Consider the following 15,379-nt stretch of genomic DNA (forward strand, 5'->3'; position numbering starts at 1 on the left):
ACAGAATTTCATGCAACAGAATTTGGTCTTTTGCAGATTATTTCAGATCTAGATTTGAAGTGCTTTTCAGACAGTTTTTTGGGGTCCTCTCAGTATTTCCTGAAAAGAGTATGGTAAAATATATTATATTATATTATATTATATTATATTATATTATATTATATTATATTATATTATATTATATATCCATATTGTAACAGAGGCAATTTAAATGGATTCAAAGAACAGCTGGATCATAGCGTAGCAAAAAACGGGAACTGTTGTCGTTTTCTCCCTCTGTGGATAAAACCCTATGCCCCATTTCGATTACATCTTTGCACAACTGCTTGGCTATGCTCCCAAAGCTCAGTTGTAAAAGCAACAATCATATCACTTAGTTAATTTAGCATGAGGCGGAGTCAGTCAGCAAGCAGAGCATTTTCCAAAAAGTTCCTTGTCCAGTCTTTTAATAGAACCCAATGTGCATAGCCCTATGGCTTTAGATTTTTTTTGGATTTGGGTGCTGTTCTATTTGAGACTTCCATCGTAAGAAGGGCTGCAGGCTGTCATTTTTGTCTGCCATCCAGTGCACATTGGCAAGAGACATTGTACTAGACATTGTGTCTGGTCATAGAAGGTGGGGGGGGGGGGCGAGGAGGTGGCTCAGACAGACTGTTTTGTTACTTCTTTAGAATTAAAAGCATATGAAACAGACGCAGCTTAATAAGTTTTTTTATAAATAACATCAACTTAAATAACTTAATAAAGTTCAACTATAACTTAAAATAAAGTTTAATGCTTTAACAGAAGAAGCATGAATAGGTGAAAAAAAATATCAAGCCATATACCCTAACAGAAATTATATAAAAAGATAGGTTATGTTACATAAAAACCCATATGATGTCTGAATTTTTACTTCATCGTTATAGAAAAGGATATTTTGAGGAAAGTGAGATGAAATACATTTCCCTTATTAATATTATTTCATATACACTATTTTTGTAACATCTTTCAGAGCAGCGTTAGGCATTCTTACTAATACATATGAATACATTGCAGTGGTGCAACCTTCATCTTCCATACTAGCTTTATTGTCTGAATACCGCAGAAATCCAATTTCAAATTACTATAAACTTACACATTTTTCCTGGAAAGTATTCCATACTGCTCCACCTCCATGCTTAGTACTGACTTGATCATCTGAAGACTCATTCCAGCAGCCATCAAGTCCGACATATTTTACATAACATTTTCATCTGCTTTATTATCATCATTATTATTATAGCAGCCATGTTTAATTAAGCAGATAGGTTTATTTTAAATAAAATATCATCAGATAATCAAGTCATGACTTAATGCATAAGGGTAAATTTAACTTAACAATCTGCAAAGCTACTCTTATACTAACATGAGGATTGTACAACTCTTTACAATTTTTTACAACTTTTAGTTACTAAATCAGATGTAGTGTATCTTCATTTTTTTTAAAGGCAGTCTCTTTAAAATAAACATAAATGCGCAAGTCCAGCTTGTTCAGTTTTTCAGTAGTATTCCAGCTTCTCTTCCTTGCACTCTCAAACAGTTCCCTTATGAAATTAAACATTTTGCTGGAACTGGTTCTCCATAGATTTGTGATTAGGGTGCTGGCCGTGGAAGGAATTGGGAAGATATATCTTCTTTACTTGTTTTCTGACCTCTCTTGGGGGCGCCATTCTGTTTCAATGCAATATACATCTCCTTCCCTTTGTGTGTCCAGTTTGCTGAAGCATATGTATTATAATGGTTTTCTTGAATCCATTCTATGAAGTTGCAGTCCTCATTGCATACTTTCTGTTAAAAAAAAAAGACAATAGGTCACGTGAACAGTGAAATTGTTCATTGTATCATATAAAAAACCATCAGACTTTTAAATGTGCAGTTTAAACAATTTATGTCTGTTAAAATGTATCCGTTTTTGCAAATCTCTTGCATTGTTGTGAAGGGGAATGATTTTCATTAATGCAAAAATACTCAGACATGTTTGGGTGAAATCCTGATTCAGTGTAAAAAAAGAAAGAAAGCTGTAACTGAGTCCATTTAGGATTTCAGTTCTCATCTTAACATTGCATTATGTACATCCCTAAAAAAAATTGTGGACCCAGTCTCCGTCATGACTTGTAAAGATCTGTTATAAACTGTAATGTACCCCCATCTTAGAAACAGATTTCTTTTGATAACTCTGCATATCTGCACAGTTGTAAGGATGGCTGCAGAGCACGACATGCAAGCCTCAGTGCCGGATTTATGTATAGGCTAAGTAGGCTGAAGCCTAGGGCCTCTAAATCTAGGGAGCCCGACCAGCCCGTCCGGAGCGGCGCTCATCCCAGGAAGCCTAGTGCGCATCCTGCAGGGGTGTGGCGTGCATCCCAGGGCCGTGGTGCTCGTCCCAGGGGTGTGGTGTGCCACCTATAGGGGCGTGGTGCGCTGCCCGGGGTGCGCAGCACACAACACGCACCCCAGGGGTGCCACCAATCGGGGGTCAGCATTTGGCCCTTCTTTGTCCCAGCCAGGGCTGCTTCTTTCCAACCATGCCTTCGGCGTCCCGGCCAGGCCTTCTTCGTCCCAGCCAGGCCTTCTTCATCCCAACCATTCCATACTTGTCCATTGTTAATCATTATCAGGAAGCAAGTCAAGATGCGGATGGCATAGCTTATCATGGGGAAAGCCAAGAGCATATATGCAAGGAATAGGTGAACAAATCAGGCAAGAGCAGGGAAAGATAAAGGAATCTAGACATAGGCAAGGCACTCTAAGCAGGAGATGTTGACCAGCCTGTCACCTCTTGTTTTCTTTTATTTGGGAGGCTGGAGCCAAAGCAGTGAAGCTCAGCTGACTTCAGGTGAGCTTGCATTCCAAGGCAGAACAGGACCCGGAAACAATTTCCACCATTCTGTGAAAGCAACCCTGCTTCACAATTTTTAATGTGCTCCCACATATTGGGGGCATTATGTAAAATATAACCGGTACATACATTTTTTTCAAAGCAAATATGTTATTTGTCTGTTAAATAAGATCTGCTGCTAATAATTATGCCAGTACCTTTCCATAGAGTTTTCCGGACTTGTTCATGGCTAGAAAGTATTCACTTGCCACTCCTTTGATTGCCACTATTCCAATTGCCACTGTTCTTATTTCGAGAATACCTGCAAGGAATAACAGTGAAGTCTGTAATTTGGCTATCTGCCTTTGAAGTGGCATAACAAGACAATTTCTCTTGATTTCACAGTATTTTTAAAAATATATAGGATCAAGGATATAAAAGAAATCAAATCCTTTTACCATAACCATGTATGTAGTCAGCATTCTTAACTAATTTCTTCATTTAAAAAACAAAGGACAGGATTCTCCTAATTAACCAATCAGCGTAAGCCCTCTGGAGGTCCGTTCTTAACCTGAAACTGTTCTTAACCTGAAGCACCGCTTTAGCTAATGGGGCCTCCCGCTGCCGCTGCACCGCCGGAGCACAATTTCTGTTCTCATCCTGAAGCAAAGTTCTTAACCCGAGGTACTATTTCTGGGTTAGCGGAGTCTGTAACCTGAAGCATCTGTAACCTGAAGCGTTTGTAACCCAAGGTACCACTGTATTTACAAATTATCCTTTTGCCATTATATTTTTGCGTTATAAAGAAATTTGGAACTTTTGTTATATTTTTTTCTTGTGCTCTTTGAAACATTTGCATTTCTCATTCTAAGTGAATGCTTTAGCTCAGTTTTAATCAGGATTCAGATAATTGCCCCCCCCCCACCCCCAAGATTACATTGACAAAAATTTTAAGAAATTTACCAGTGCCATCTCTGTGCAAGTGCACAAACTTTAGAACTTGTAAATGATAGAAAACAGACCTTGGCAACTACCAGAAGATAAAGTATCTGTCTGACCCTTGTGGCTGTTGAAAACTGACAGGCACTGAAAATATATCTGTGTCACATAACAAGAAACAAGTAAAATTTACTATTGGAGCTTTTTCATTCAGATGCATTTTACTTGTATAATTGGGAAGTTGTTCCTGCATTAATGCTTTATTGGTTACAAAATATTTCTTGATCTAGTTAAGGAAGCCTACATGTAAAAATGGGTTTCTACATACAGGGCAGATTGTCTTCTGAATTGGGCTTGTGTACATAAAAGGATACTGCATAGGAGTGGGATGGAGGACTTGTATCACGTCTCCGGGAGTACATGTAGAGTGGCTCTTGTTGGATTGGGACCTCAGGTTTTGAAGACTGGGAGCTCCTGGCACTATCTAATTTTTGCTGTTCTGCTGGAAGCCACGTGCTACTGCCGTTGACTTTCCACCATTTGAATGGTATATATCATACTATGGCATGACTTAGGGCACATGTAGACTTCCTTTTGCACCAAGTTTTCCAGCGTAGGCTTGTGAGGGGCTCATATGGGAGGCTGGCAATATTTTCTTTAAGTTATTTCGCAGAGATAGAGCTGTCAGAGGAGGCAAGGAAAGCTGGAGAACGTTCTTATGAGTAGATGTGTTTGTAAAAAAGTATGTTGGTCTAGCAATTGAAACATTAGACCAGGCCACTTATTCATTCATAAATCTGGCCCCAAGTTGACCAAGCATGCTGTTTCAAGCAGCAGGCTGGCACCTTCCCAAAGCCACATCTTGTAGCTAGTTCAACATCCCAGCCTGAGAAGTCCCTCATTATCTTACTTATTCTTTAGTTATTCCTTTGTTGTTTTCTGTGGAAGTGTTCTGACAGTGTGCAAATAGCAGTACAGAAACACATTGGGAAGGATAAGAATCCAAATAGCAATTATTTCTTTTTGGTTCTTGACATTTTCAGGAAATAGCCAACTACCAGTTGAAAATGTGTGGAAGGAATTCCACAGCTTAGGTCCTGCTAGGCAATGTAAAAAGACATCACTTGCATGTCCCAGGTATAAAAGATGTGCTACATGCCAGTGGGGGTTTGACAGTGAAAATAAGACACGTGAGGCCATTGGGTGGGTTAAATTAGGCCACAACTTTATTGATTGCAGATGTAAGCTGGTTTGGCATAAGGCATTCGGTAAACAGCTGCCTTCAACCGGCTGGTTGAACCCAGGATGGGTTGGCCCTGACATGAAGGCCACCCCTTGACGTGGGTGAAGTGTGATGTTCCTACCAGTGCTGCCTCTCAGAAGGGGTGCTGTGACCCATCAGCCCCCATGTGGGCACCCAGACAGTTCTACCCCTTCCAGGACCCTTTTAATGTGCATGTGTATATATTTGACATGGTTTTTCCACTGGTAAAACATCCCTGACCATTAGCAAGCATCAGCTTTACAAAAGATGGCCAGCTCATGACTTGACACGTGAGGATAGCAGCATTGCTGTTGCAATACAATAGCTATTTCTCCACGTTCTCTCTCTGTTTGTCATGTTTCTTAACAAGCTCAAAATCATCTCTCACAGTAGTGTTCCCAAGAACATTCACACTTTCAGAGGGAAACTTGAGTTCCTTCTCCACATAACAACTTCATGACTGTTTTCTTGGACTTCAAATGACTCAGTAACACCTTTTTTCCATCATGGAACCCAAAGTGACATAATTGTGGTTCCCAATCAGTCACCCACCCAGGCACTGAGCAGACGCACAGCTGCTTAGCTTCAGCAGGGTACTGGTCTCATGTGTCTTTTAATAATCAGTAATAAACAGACATTTATATTCTAGCCAACAACAGTACAAAGGACACCCTAGTGATACCACTCTCCAAACGCCCTTCATCATATGGTGAAGACCCATTCATTTGTGCTTTCAAAGGTGCATTTAATCTGACTAGTGAAATTAAATATTTAAGGGAGCCAAAAAGATTTGCTGCTGGGTCTATAAACTGCCAATGACAAAATAAAGGGTTCTGTGAGGAACATGGAGTCCATGTACACACAGTTCAAAAAACAGACTATTGCAGTGGCTCTTGCTCTGAATTTGAGTATGTGAATCTTAGAGTTGGGCAATAAAGGACTTGGACGGACTACAGCTAACTTGTGTTTCTAATTAATGAAGGTTGGGAGTGCTTGTTTTTTGAGTTCAGATGACCTTTAAAGATGATACAAGGCCAAATCAAATCTCTACATTTTTTTATGTTTGCTTTTCATGTTTTAAAATTCAATAATAGGCAATCGAGAAAGTACACATTATGAAGATCAGTGTTGTTTTCTATATGAATAATTTCCAAAGGGCTTTATTAACATTACCAGATGCATGTTGTAATGATGAGCTGAATGTGCTGATTGATTGATTGATTGATTGATTGATTGAATATGAAGAATTACTAGAATGCAATATCATTTGTCAGGTGAAAGTGTGTGTGTGTGTTTGTATATATGTCTCCAAATCATCTAGAAATGTACCCACCAATCATCTGTAATTGCATAACCTGAATTTGCTGGTATGTGATTGAATTCCACTTGAAAATAGCAACCGTCTGTAAGCACCCTTTCTGTGCTATATTTTTCACCCCAGCACAGCCTTCACTGAAAATGATGTACAATAAAATGCTTAAAACCCATAACAATGAAATTGGTCAGACAGTGCTTATGTAAAACAAGATCAGATAAGAAATTAATACCAGCAAATACAGAAGTGCCTTTATCTTAACCCTTCAGCTGGAAATGAAAGCCAAGAAGTGTCTCACCAGACATATTCCACAAACAGAGCGTCAATTCAGAGAAGGCCCTCTTCCATGTTACCCCACTACAGATCTCATCACAAAGGGCCTTCCCTGGCAATCTTAACACACAGGCAGGTTGATAGTGAAGGAAACAATGCTTATTTGTTTATTATTTCTTTCATCAAAAGGAAACACTACTTGCTTGTAGAAAAAACCCTCAAAGCGGTTTATAAAAAGCATTTAGGAAGAATATTTGCAGCCAATGCAGGTGTTGCTGGATTGGTGCTTCACTCATGGTGCTGACAATGGCACAATTATTAAAAGCTTTATCTGCATGAACCTTCCCCGGCCTCCACTCATAGGTGAGAAGATTTCCTAGTCTAAGTTCCTTCAATTATAGAGATTAGAACACATTGAGGAAGGAGCAGAGACTCATTTTCTGTTGCCCAAGGTTTTGGAATACATTCTCTATAGAAGTAATTCATTATCTCCACCATCCCCCACCAAAAAAGACACCTTTAAAAGTTTGAACAATTTTTTCCTGCTAATGTTTTATTCCTGTGGGCATATTTGTGCTTCTAATAATTTGAGGTTTGGAGCTAATTTTATTATGTTTATTGTCGTTTCACTTGTTTGGTTTTATTATTATTTGATTGGGGGAGTATTGGGATTTTTTTTGTTGATCTTTTTTTCCTTTGTAACACTTTTTACATGTACTACTGACACGCCAGGTATCCTTCACCCTGTGCTTTGGATTTGGCTTTTCTTTTGGCTTTCTTTTTCTTAAATTATGTACTTTGCATTTGTCTCCGTTGAATTTTATTTTGTTAGTTTCCCAGCCCAGTTTTCACAGTTACACAAGGTGTTTTTGTTTTTTAATTCCACCCCCACCCAGTCTTCTGAAGTGTTAGTTAACCCTCACAGTTTGGTGTAACCTGTAATTTTGATGAGACTTCCCTCCATCCCTTCATTTAAGTCATTCATAATCATGTACCAGTCTCAGGACAGAATCCTGCAGCATCTGACTTGAAAACATACTCCCATTTGTTGAGGAGCTATTGATGATTTACCAACCGGTTCTAAATTCACCTGATGGTATAGACAAGTTACAGTTTGTGCTGTTTTGTAACTTTCCCCCCTAACTGTTTTTTTATTCTACATCAACTAGGGGCATGTGTGTAGGCAGCTTAATTAATAAGAAAAATATTATCATCATTTAGCCCACATTTAGCCAGTTTGCCAATCAAATACCAGTTTGCTAAACAAATTGCTTTGCCAGACTCAAGATAAAATGGCCACAGCATCCCCATAATCCATTAAGCTAGCGACTTGATTAGTCTGGTAGGATATACTGTATTCTCAACAAATTTAATGATATCAGAGAGAGAGAGAGAGAGAGAGAGAGAGAGAGAGAGAGAGAGAGAGAGAGAAGGACCAAAAATGCAAAACAGTGGGAATAGATGTTCAGTTTAACACTATTCAGTGATGATGATGAAGGACTTATCCACTCTTAAGTTTCCTCCGCTCTTTCCAAGCATGGGCAGGGATTTAAAACTCTGTGTCTGAGTGCCCCCCCCCCTTCTTGCTCCAGAGTTTTCCTCGTGAAAACCTTCTCTTTAAAGTTCAGTCAGAGCAAAAAAGAAAAACAATGCTCGAGCGCGGAGTGTTAAAGCATGGATCCCTGCCTGGAAAAGAGCAGGTCAAAAGGTAGGCAGAAATATATGCTTAAGCAATCCAGAGAACCACCATAGCAAGCACAGAACAAAACATTAGCATTCCAATCAAATGGGCATCTCATCACAAATGGAAATACAGCTTTAAAAATTAATAAAGCTTGAAGTGAAGATATGATACTTTTTTGCACTAACTAAAAAAGAGGCCCTGGTTTACATGGAAGAGAGACTATATAGGTAAAGAAATTAGGAAACTTTTCTTCATCATGTAAGCAGGCACCAACATCCCTTGCCGTAACTAACCACTGAGAGGCAAGAGTTTGGGAACATCTGTTCCTTTCCAAACTGAAAAGCAGTATAAAGCAGTCTATTAAATTACATGTAAATTAATGCTGAGAACATAAGCAACAACTTCCTCCAGCCTGGTAACACGTGCTTCCAGCTGTCAGGAGCTATCTGGCACCTCCTGATGCCTCACATTTCCTAACTACTTTGATTTCACTGGCATAGAATTGGCGAGGGGTGACCACATGCTGCTACCTCAGACAACACCAGCTTTCATCACCTTAAAGCTATTAGGAAACCCACAACGTTCACTCTGCCTTTCTAGTTTTCCTGCAAGCGCTTGGTACATTTTTCTCTGTCTGACATATGATGTTGATAAAAGGGAGCATGTTCTACAGAGATATTATGCTCAGGAATGCAGTAAGAGATAGATCAGGCATATTGATGAAAATTTAAAGCAAATGATTTTATTCGCCACCTACGTTGTCCTTAGAATGGGGTACCCATCTCTCTATGCGGCTGCTTTAAATAGCTGGATCAGACCTCAGAGTTTAACCCCTTCGTCTGCTTCCCCAAACAAATCAGACTAAAGTATATATAACTGCATTTGCCCTCACTCATCCCTTGCTATTATTGTCTCTGTTGTATCTCACATCTTCAAAAGTTAGGTTGTATTGTAATCTCCTTGAGACAGAAATATGTCCTTGCTAATGATACCCTATAGAGCATACATTTATGGTACTATATAAATCAGTATCCTTTTTTAAAAAACAGTAATATTTATTAAGAGTTTAAAGATTACAAAAAGAAGAAAAAAAGTTAAGCAAAGCAAAACAATACAATACAATACATGAAAAACAAAAAACACTACTTATCTTAACAAAACAGAAAGAAAAACAGAAACAATTAAAAACACATCCAATATTTCCATATCTTATCTTTCATTTACTTGTTTCAACGACCTCCTCACACCTCCCTTTTTTGTATTCTAGTTCAGTTAGCTATTTCAGCAAATCCTTTCCATCTTTCTCAGTTTTTGTCCTATAATTTATCTTAACACAATCTAACCTTACTTTTCCCCCTTTGGCCCATTAACAATCTATTTTTACTTAATTCTTTATAACATTTCTGCTAAAGCCATATAACTTCATTCCAGCATCCTTCTAACATTCATTAATTTTACAGTGTTTCTGTAAATAGTCTTTAATTTTTTTCCAATCTTCTTCCACCGACTCTTCTCCCTGGTCTCGGATTCTGCCAGTCATTTCCGCCAGTTCCATGTAGTCTATCAACTTCATCTGCCATTCTTCCCGGGTGGGTAAATCTTATGTCTTCCAATGCTTTGCGATAAGTATTCTTGCTGCTGTTGTAGCATACATTAAAAAAGTTCTATCCTTCTTTGGCACCAATTGGCCGACCATGCCCAGGAGAAAGGCCTCTGGTTTCTTCAGGAAGGTATATTTAAATACCTTTTTCATTTCATTATAATCATCTCCCAGAATGTCTTAATCCTTGGGCATGTCCACCAAAGGTGAAAGAATGTACCTTCAGTCTCATTACATTTCCAACATTTATTATCGGGCAAATGGTAAATTTTTGCGAGTATCCTCAGGATCCTTGAGTGGCATGCTGCTAATGTGAACTGGTGCATCTCAGCCTTATACAATGTTACAAATAGTGAAAGCTGGTCCTTTTGGTCCAGTGGGGCACTGCCCTCAGTCTGCCCTCAGCTAGCCTCCACCTGCCTGCCTTCCAACATACAAGTAGCCTAGAGGGTAGACCTGGCTGTTAGATTCCTTTTACTCCTCCACAGTCTGTTTTGCCTTTGTAAAACACAGCTGGGAGGAGGATGGGGACAAAACTAGAACTAGCTGGCTCTGCCTGACATTGGTTCTGGTTCCACCTCTCTGCCTTTTACCCTACCTGTCCCAATGAGCATAGAAGTTACAGGGAACCGGGCAGAGGGCCTTCTTGGTAGTGGCACCTGCCCTGTGGAATGCCCTCCCACCAGATGTCAAAGAGAAAAACAACAACCAGACTTTTAGAAGACATCTAAAGGCAGCCCTATTTAGGGAAGCTTTTAATGTTTAATAGATTATTGTATTTTAATATTCTGTTGGAAGCCGCCCAGAGTGTCAATGCATTTCTTGATCAAAATTTGCCAAGGGTTGTGCTTGCCGTTAATCAGTTGCTGACCTATTTAACATTTTAAGTTGGAGAGACAATTCCTGCCTGCTATGTAACAGTATTTTATATATCAGCTGTTTTATAACAATAGCATTTGAAATGCCCTATTTGGTTTTCTCATGACAGAATGAGGCTTTTGTGTTTTTCAGCTGAAGTAAACAGCAAGGACAATCATTAGTTTATGTTTTATTACTTTTCATTATGCTGTCACAATCCCTCAAATATATATATTTTAGAACTTTGTGGATTGCAAATGTTGAATTCCACAACTATTTCCTCATAAACAGAAACTTTATTTTCTGTCGCATTAAATTAAACTCTGTGACTTTGGAGCTTGGGATATATATTGCATGAAGCAGTGTGCATTGATTTCTATGGTTATTGCTTTTTTTAAGGAACAAAATACCAAAATTGGATTGGTTTGAGCAAAGGAAGAATGAGCTGAGTGACAGTGCAATGACCCTTCTCCTTTCAGGTTCCTTTTTGCCTCAAAATCACCGTTCCCAACAGTTTTTCACCCACACAGCTCTCCTCAGAAAATGATTTTACATTTTATGTGCCCAGGAGCCAATAACACACTAGGTAGTGTTGGGGAAGACAAGGCGGCAACATCATTGCCATTAGAGTCACAAGAAGGGTTGACATGTCACAAGGCAAACATCATGTGTTTTGGCGGCCCAGCTGCTAGCCAATATTCCCTCTCCAGCCCACCAGCTGCTTGTTGTTGTTTAGTCGTTTAGTCATGTTCGACTCTTCGTGACCCCATGGACCAGAGCACGCCAGTCTTCCACTGCCTCCCACAGTTTGTTCAAACTCACGCTGGTAGCTTCGAGAACACTGTCTAACCATCTCGTCCTCTGTTGTCCCCTTCTCCTTGTGCCCTCAATCTTTCCCAACATCAGGGTCTTTTCCAGGGAGTCTTCTCTTCTCATGAGGTGGCCAAAGTATTAGAGCCTCAGCTTCAGGATCTGTCCTTCCAGTGAGCACTCAGGGCTGATTTCCTTCAGAATGGATAGGTTTGGGATGTGAGGGCGATCTGGCTGCGACATCTGTCACCCCATTGATCGCCAGGGTTGATTCGGCTGATCTGGCTGGCTAGGCGGGTGTCCCCTTCCTCCCTCACCGCTCCATGTGGGTCCCTCCCGAAGCTGCGCGCTTGGTGGAAGAGGACGACCATCCCAGATAGAAGGAGTGTACCGTTCTTCAGTCAAGGGTATACGATAGCTGCGCTCCCCTGCTAGAACCTCCAAACAGAATGGATAGGTTTGATCTTCTTGCAGTCCATGGGCCTCTCAAGAGTCTCCTCCAGCACCATAATTCAAAAGCATCAATTCTTCGGCGATCAGCCTTCTTTATGGTCCACTTCCATACATCACTACTGGGAAGACCATAGCTTTAACTATAAAAAATGAGTTCATGGGCATCAGGGGCCCATTCTGGCATAGGACCCTTCTAGGAAGGCCCCACCTACAATTTTGCCCCCTCCAAGCTGGGGCTATGACCTTCAAGATGACACCCACACAAGACCCCTTATGAGAGCCATCCTAAATGACTGTTGATCCTGCACCAGAAAATTATATTGTAGGGGCCAAAGAGACAAAGTTTATTGGAGGAGGGCAGTGAGCGCCACACATTATCTTTTAGGCTCACAAATGAAACATGGATACATGAGAATGGCAAGACAGTGGTACATCCGGTTGCAGACCAAATCTCCGGTCGGATCCCGAGGTTTCCGAAACTGGAGGGACCGCTTCTGCGCATGCGTGAGCGGCGAAACACTTCCAGGTTGGCCGCTTTCGCAACCCGAAAGTTACGTTACCCGAGGGTAACGTAAGCCAAGGTGCTACTGTATGTTTACATGGCTTTAAAATAATGAAAGCGTCTATGTAAAATAAAATTCTTTGGATATGATTCTTACACCCCTTGGTCCCTGTTCCCACTGAAGAAGCATTTGGCATCCAGAACTCATTCAGAGACACCTGTATGACACACATTCTATGATCCCCAAAAAAGATTCTTAGGGCCAAAATCCCCACTTTACAGTACAGTACAGTACAGTGTGTGTGTGTGTGTATTTAAACATTGCTACACCAATATTAATTAATGCTGTTAAAGAAAAGTATTCTTAATATGTAGAAAGGGCCTTTGTTTATATATCACAGAAGTCCAAGTAGTTTACCCTGCATGGTGAAAAATCAGCATGGAAAGGGAGATTTTGAACTGAAAAATTTCCATAATGGAAAAGGATTAAGCATCTTCTCTTCACTCTGGCTTGCAGCTTGGCACTGATTTTTGTATTTGTCTTTTAAAAAGAACTGTGGAGGGATAAAAACCGAAACGGCTCCCTATAATGTAAAGCCTGCTTTTGGCACAGAATAAAATATTGGCAGCCCTATAACTAAGTGCTTTAGGTGCTAAAAAGCTTCTGAATACATTACTAGACTATATTTCTCAAATGAAAAAGCTTTAAATTGTGACTCCAGCAAATTTTTGTGTTGGTGTTTAGGTCTGTGAATAATGTTATGGTTCTTAAGTTTGTTCACTTTTCTCTGTTAGCTGATTAATTCATTCAGTCTGCAATCTACTACTTAGTTAATGCACTGTAGCTGCTTACTTAAAGGCATTTTGGAGGTCAATAAGTCCAGTGGCTGATTCCAATGTAACTAATTTGTACAGGGATTTATTTACCGTATTTTTACTTGCCGAGGAAGGGTCACTTTGGTCTTATTTTACTTACGTCTTCCTCTGGCCAATTTCTTGGAGCAATTGCAGACCTTTGTGGCTGCCTAGGATGGAGCTTAGTCATGCTGGCCACATGACCCGGAAAAACTGTCTGCGGACAAATGTCGGCTTCCTCGGCCAGTAAAGCGAGATGAGCGCCACAATCCCAGAGTGATCCATGACTGGACTTAACTGTCAAGGGTCCTTTACCTTTACCTTTTAGGATGGAGCAAGCAGTTCATAAGCCAAGACATTTAAGCAAGTATCTCACAATATGGGTATGTGCAGCAGGGAACTGCAGCCCATCAGGAGCTCCCTATAGCATGTATCAGTGCCAAACATGTTTGTAAGTACCTTGTGTCATAAAAAGCCTATATGGTAGGGGTACATTCAATGAATGTCCCATCTGAAGCAATCCTAAGTGCCTAATAAGTTACAGATCTCATAATTTTAACTTTTCTTATCTTGGGAGTTTTAAATTTTCTCTTACAATAAAATGACAACTTTCTTTTCTTTGTGATCATACTTCTACTTGGTGTTTTTTAAAACAACAACAGCCATATTAGGTAATTATTTTAAAACAGGATTAAAGAAGAAGAATTTATAGTTTCTATGAGTTTTCACTTCTCCCATCTGATATATACCATTCTCTGCTCTACCATTATCCTGGTCTTTGAAGTTCTAGCTTATCTTGCTTAAGATGAGTTACTGGATTAGATAAGTCGTAGTCCGCCCCCACCGCCTCCCCGGACAGTAACTTCCAACTTCTCTATGTAAAATAGATTAGAGATTTGTTAGTTGGTTTTTATTCTTGACATGAAGATTTCTTTGGAAGGGTTGAGCTCACCAGACTCCAGTCTTTAAACTGAAACACTGTTCCAACTATAAAATACTTCAGTCATTTAATGTAAGTGCTCTGAAAGCAGGACTAGGGGTCTTAAAATGTATCTATTATATTTGATGGTGGGGGAAGGAAGCAGCATTTCTCAAGCAATCTGTTGTGCACAGTATAATGTTGCATAAGTAAGTTTGCATGACTGCAGTGCTGAGAAAAAACAAGTTTCAAGTTACTTTGGCTCTATCATTCATTCCTCCAGGATCATTTCTTTTTGTTTGGTATCTAATCACATTGCTTAGCAAAATACAGACAGAGGAAAGAAAGTAAACAACACTAATTGTTACAGTCGAGCAATTACAACATTTTCCTAACTAGACTTTCCAAGTTTCATCTTTCTTTTCAGTTCACAGACAAATGGGTGCCTAAGGAGAACACAATTCAACCTTTTGCTAACTAAGAGGTAGGGGTTGCATTGGCAGGGGCAAGAGGCTGATCTTCTATGATATGGCCACAAGCAAACTGCTCAAACTGCAAATGTAACATTAGGATCTCTGGGCTTTATCAGATTCAGTGGTTTTGTAGTCCAACATTCTGTTTCCAGCTGGCTTTGGAAACTCACAAGCAGGGACATGAAGTTGATAGGACTATAGCTTGAGCAGTGTAGCCACAATAAATCTGGATCATTTGCCCCATTTGTAACATATCCGTCGCCTTCTCCATACGGGTGAGGCTGTGGTCTAAACCACTGAGCCTCTTGGGCTTGCTGATTGGAAGGTCAGTGGTTCAAATGTATGCAACGGGGTGAGCTCCCATTGCTCCGTCCCAGCTCCTGCCAACCTAGCAGTTTGAAAGCACACCAGTGCAAGTAGATAAATAGGTACTGCTGTGGCAGGAAGGTAAATGACATTTCCATGCGCTCTGGCTTCCGTCACGGTGTTCCATAGTGACTGAAGCGGTTTAGTCATTCTGGCCACATGACCCGGAAAGCTGCCTGTGGACAAATGCCGGCTCCCTCTGCCTGAAAGCGAGATGAGTGCCACAACC

At 40.2% G+C, this 15,379-nt stretch overlaps 2 protein-coding genes across 4 annotated transcripts in view; one reads left to right on the forward strand and one right to left on the reverse strand.

Annotated features, from left to right (window-relative positions):
- FAM227B (family with sequence similarity 227 member B) overlaps positions 1 to 15,379 on the forward strand; it is a gene marked incomplete at its 5' end in the record, with an annotated part of 121,430 nt that overhangs the window by 27,017 nt on the left and 79,034 nt on the right. The gene's annotated exons all lie outside the window — the stretch shown is intronic.
- FGF7 (fibroblast growth factor 7) overlaps positions 754 to 15,379 on the reverse strand; it is a 59,977-nt gene continuing 45,351 nt past the window's right edge. For all 3 annotated transcript variants that reach the window (XM_081888811.1, XM_081888810.1, XM_081888809.1), the window contains exons 3-4: positions 3,058 to 3,161; positions 754 to 1,809 (exon numbers count right to left, since the gene is read on the reverse strand). In XM_081888811.1, the coding sequence (XP_081744937.1) occupies positions 1,615 to 1,809; positions 3,058 to 3,161 (299 nt within the window). In that variant the 3' untranslated portion in view covers positions 754 to 1,614. The remainder of the gene's footprint in view (positions 1,810 to 3,057; positions 3,162 to 15,379) is intronic.

The sequence above is a fragment of the Podarcis melisellensis genome (genome assembly GCF_964234715.1).
Source record: "Podarcis melisellensis genome assembly, chromosome: 14".
Lineage (NCBI taxonomy): Eukaryota > Metazoa > Chordata > Lepidosauria > Squamata > Lacertidae > Podarcis > Podarcis melisellensis.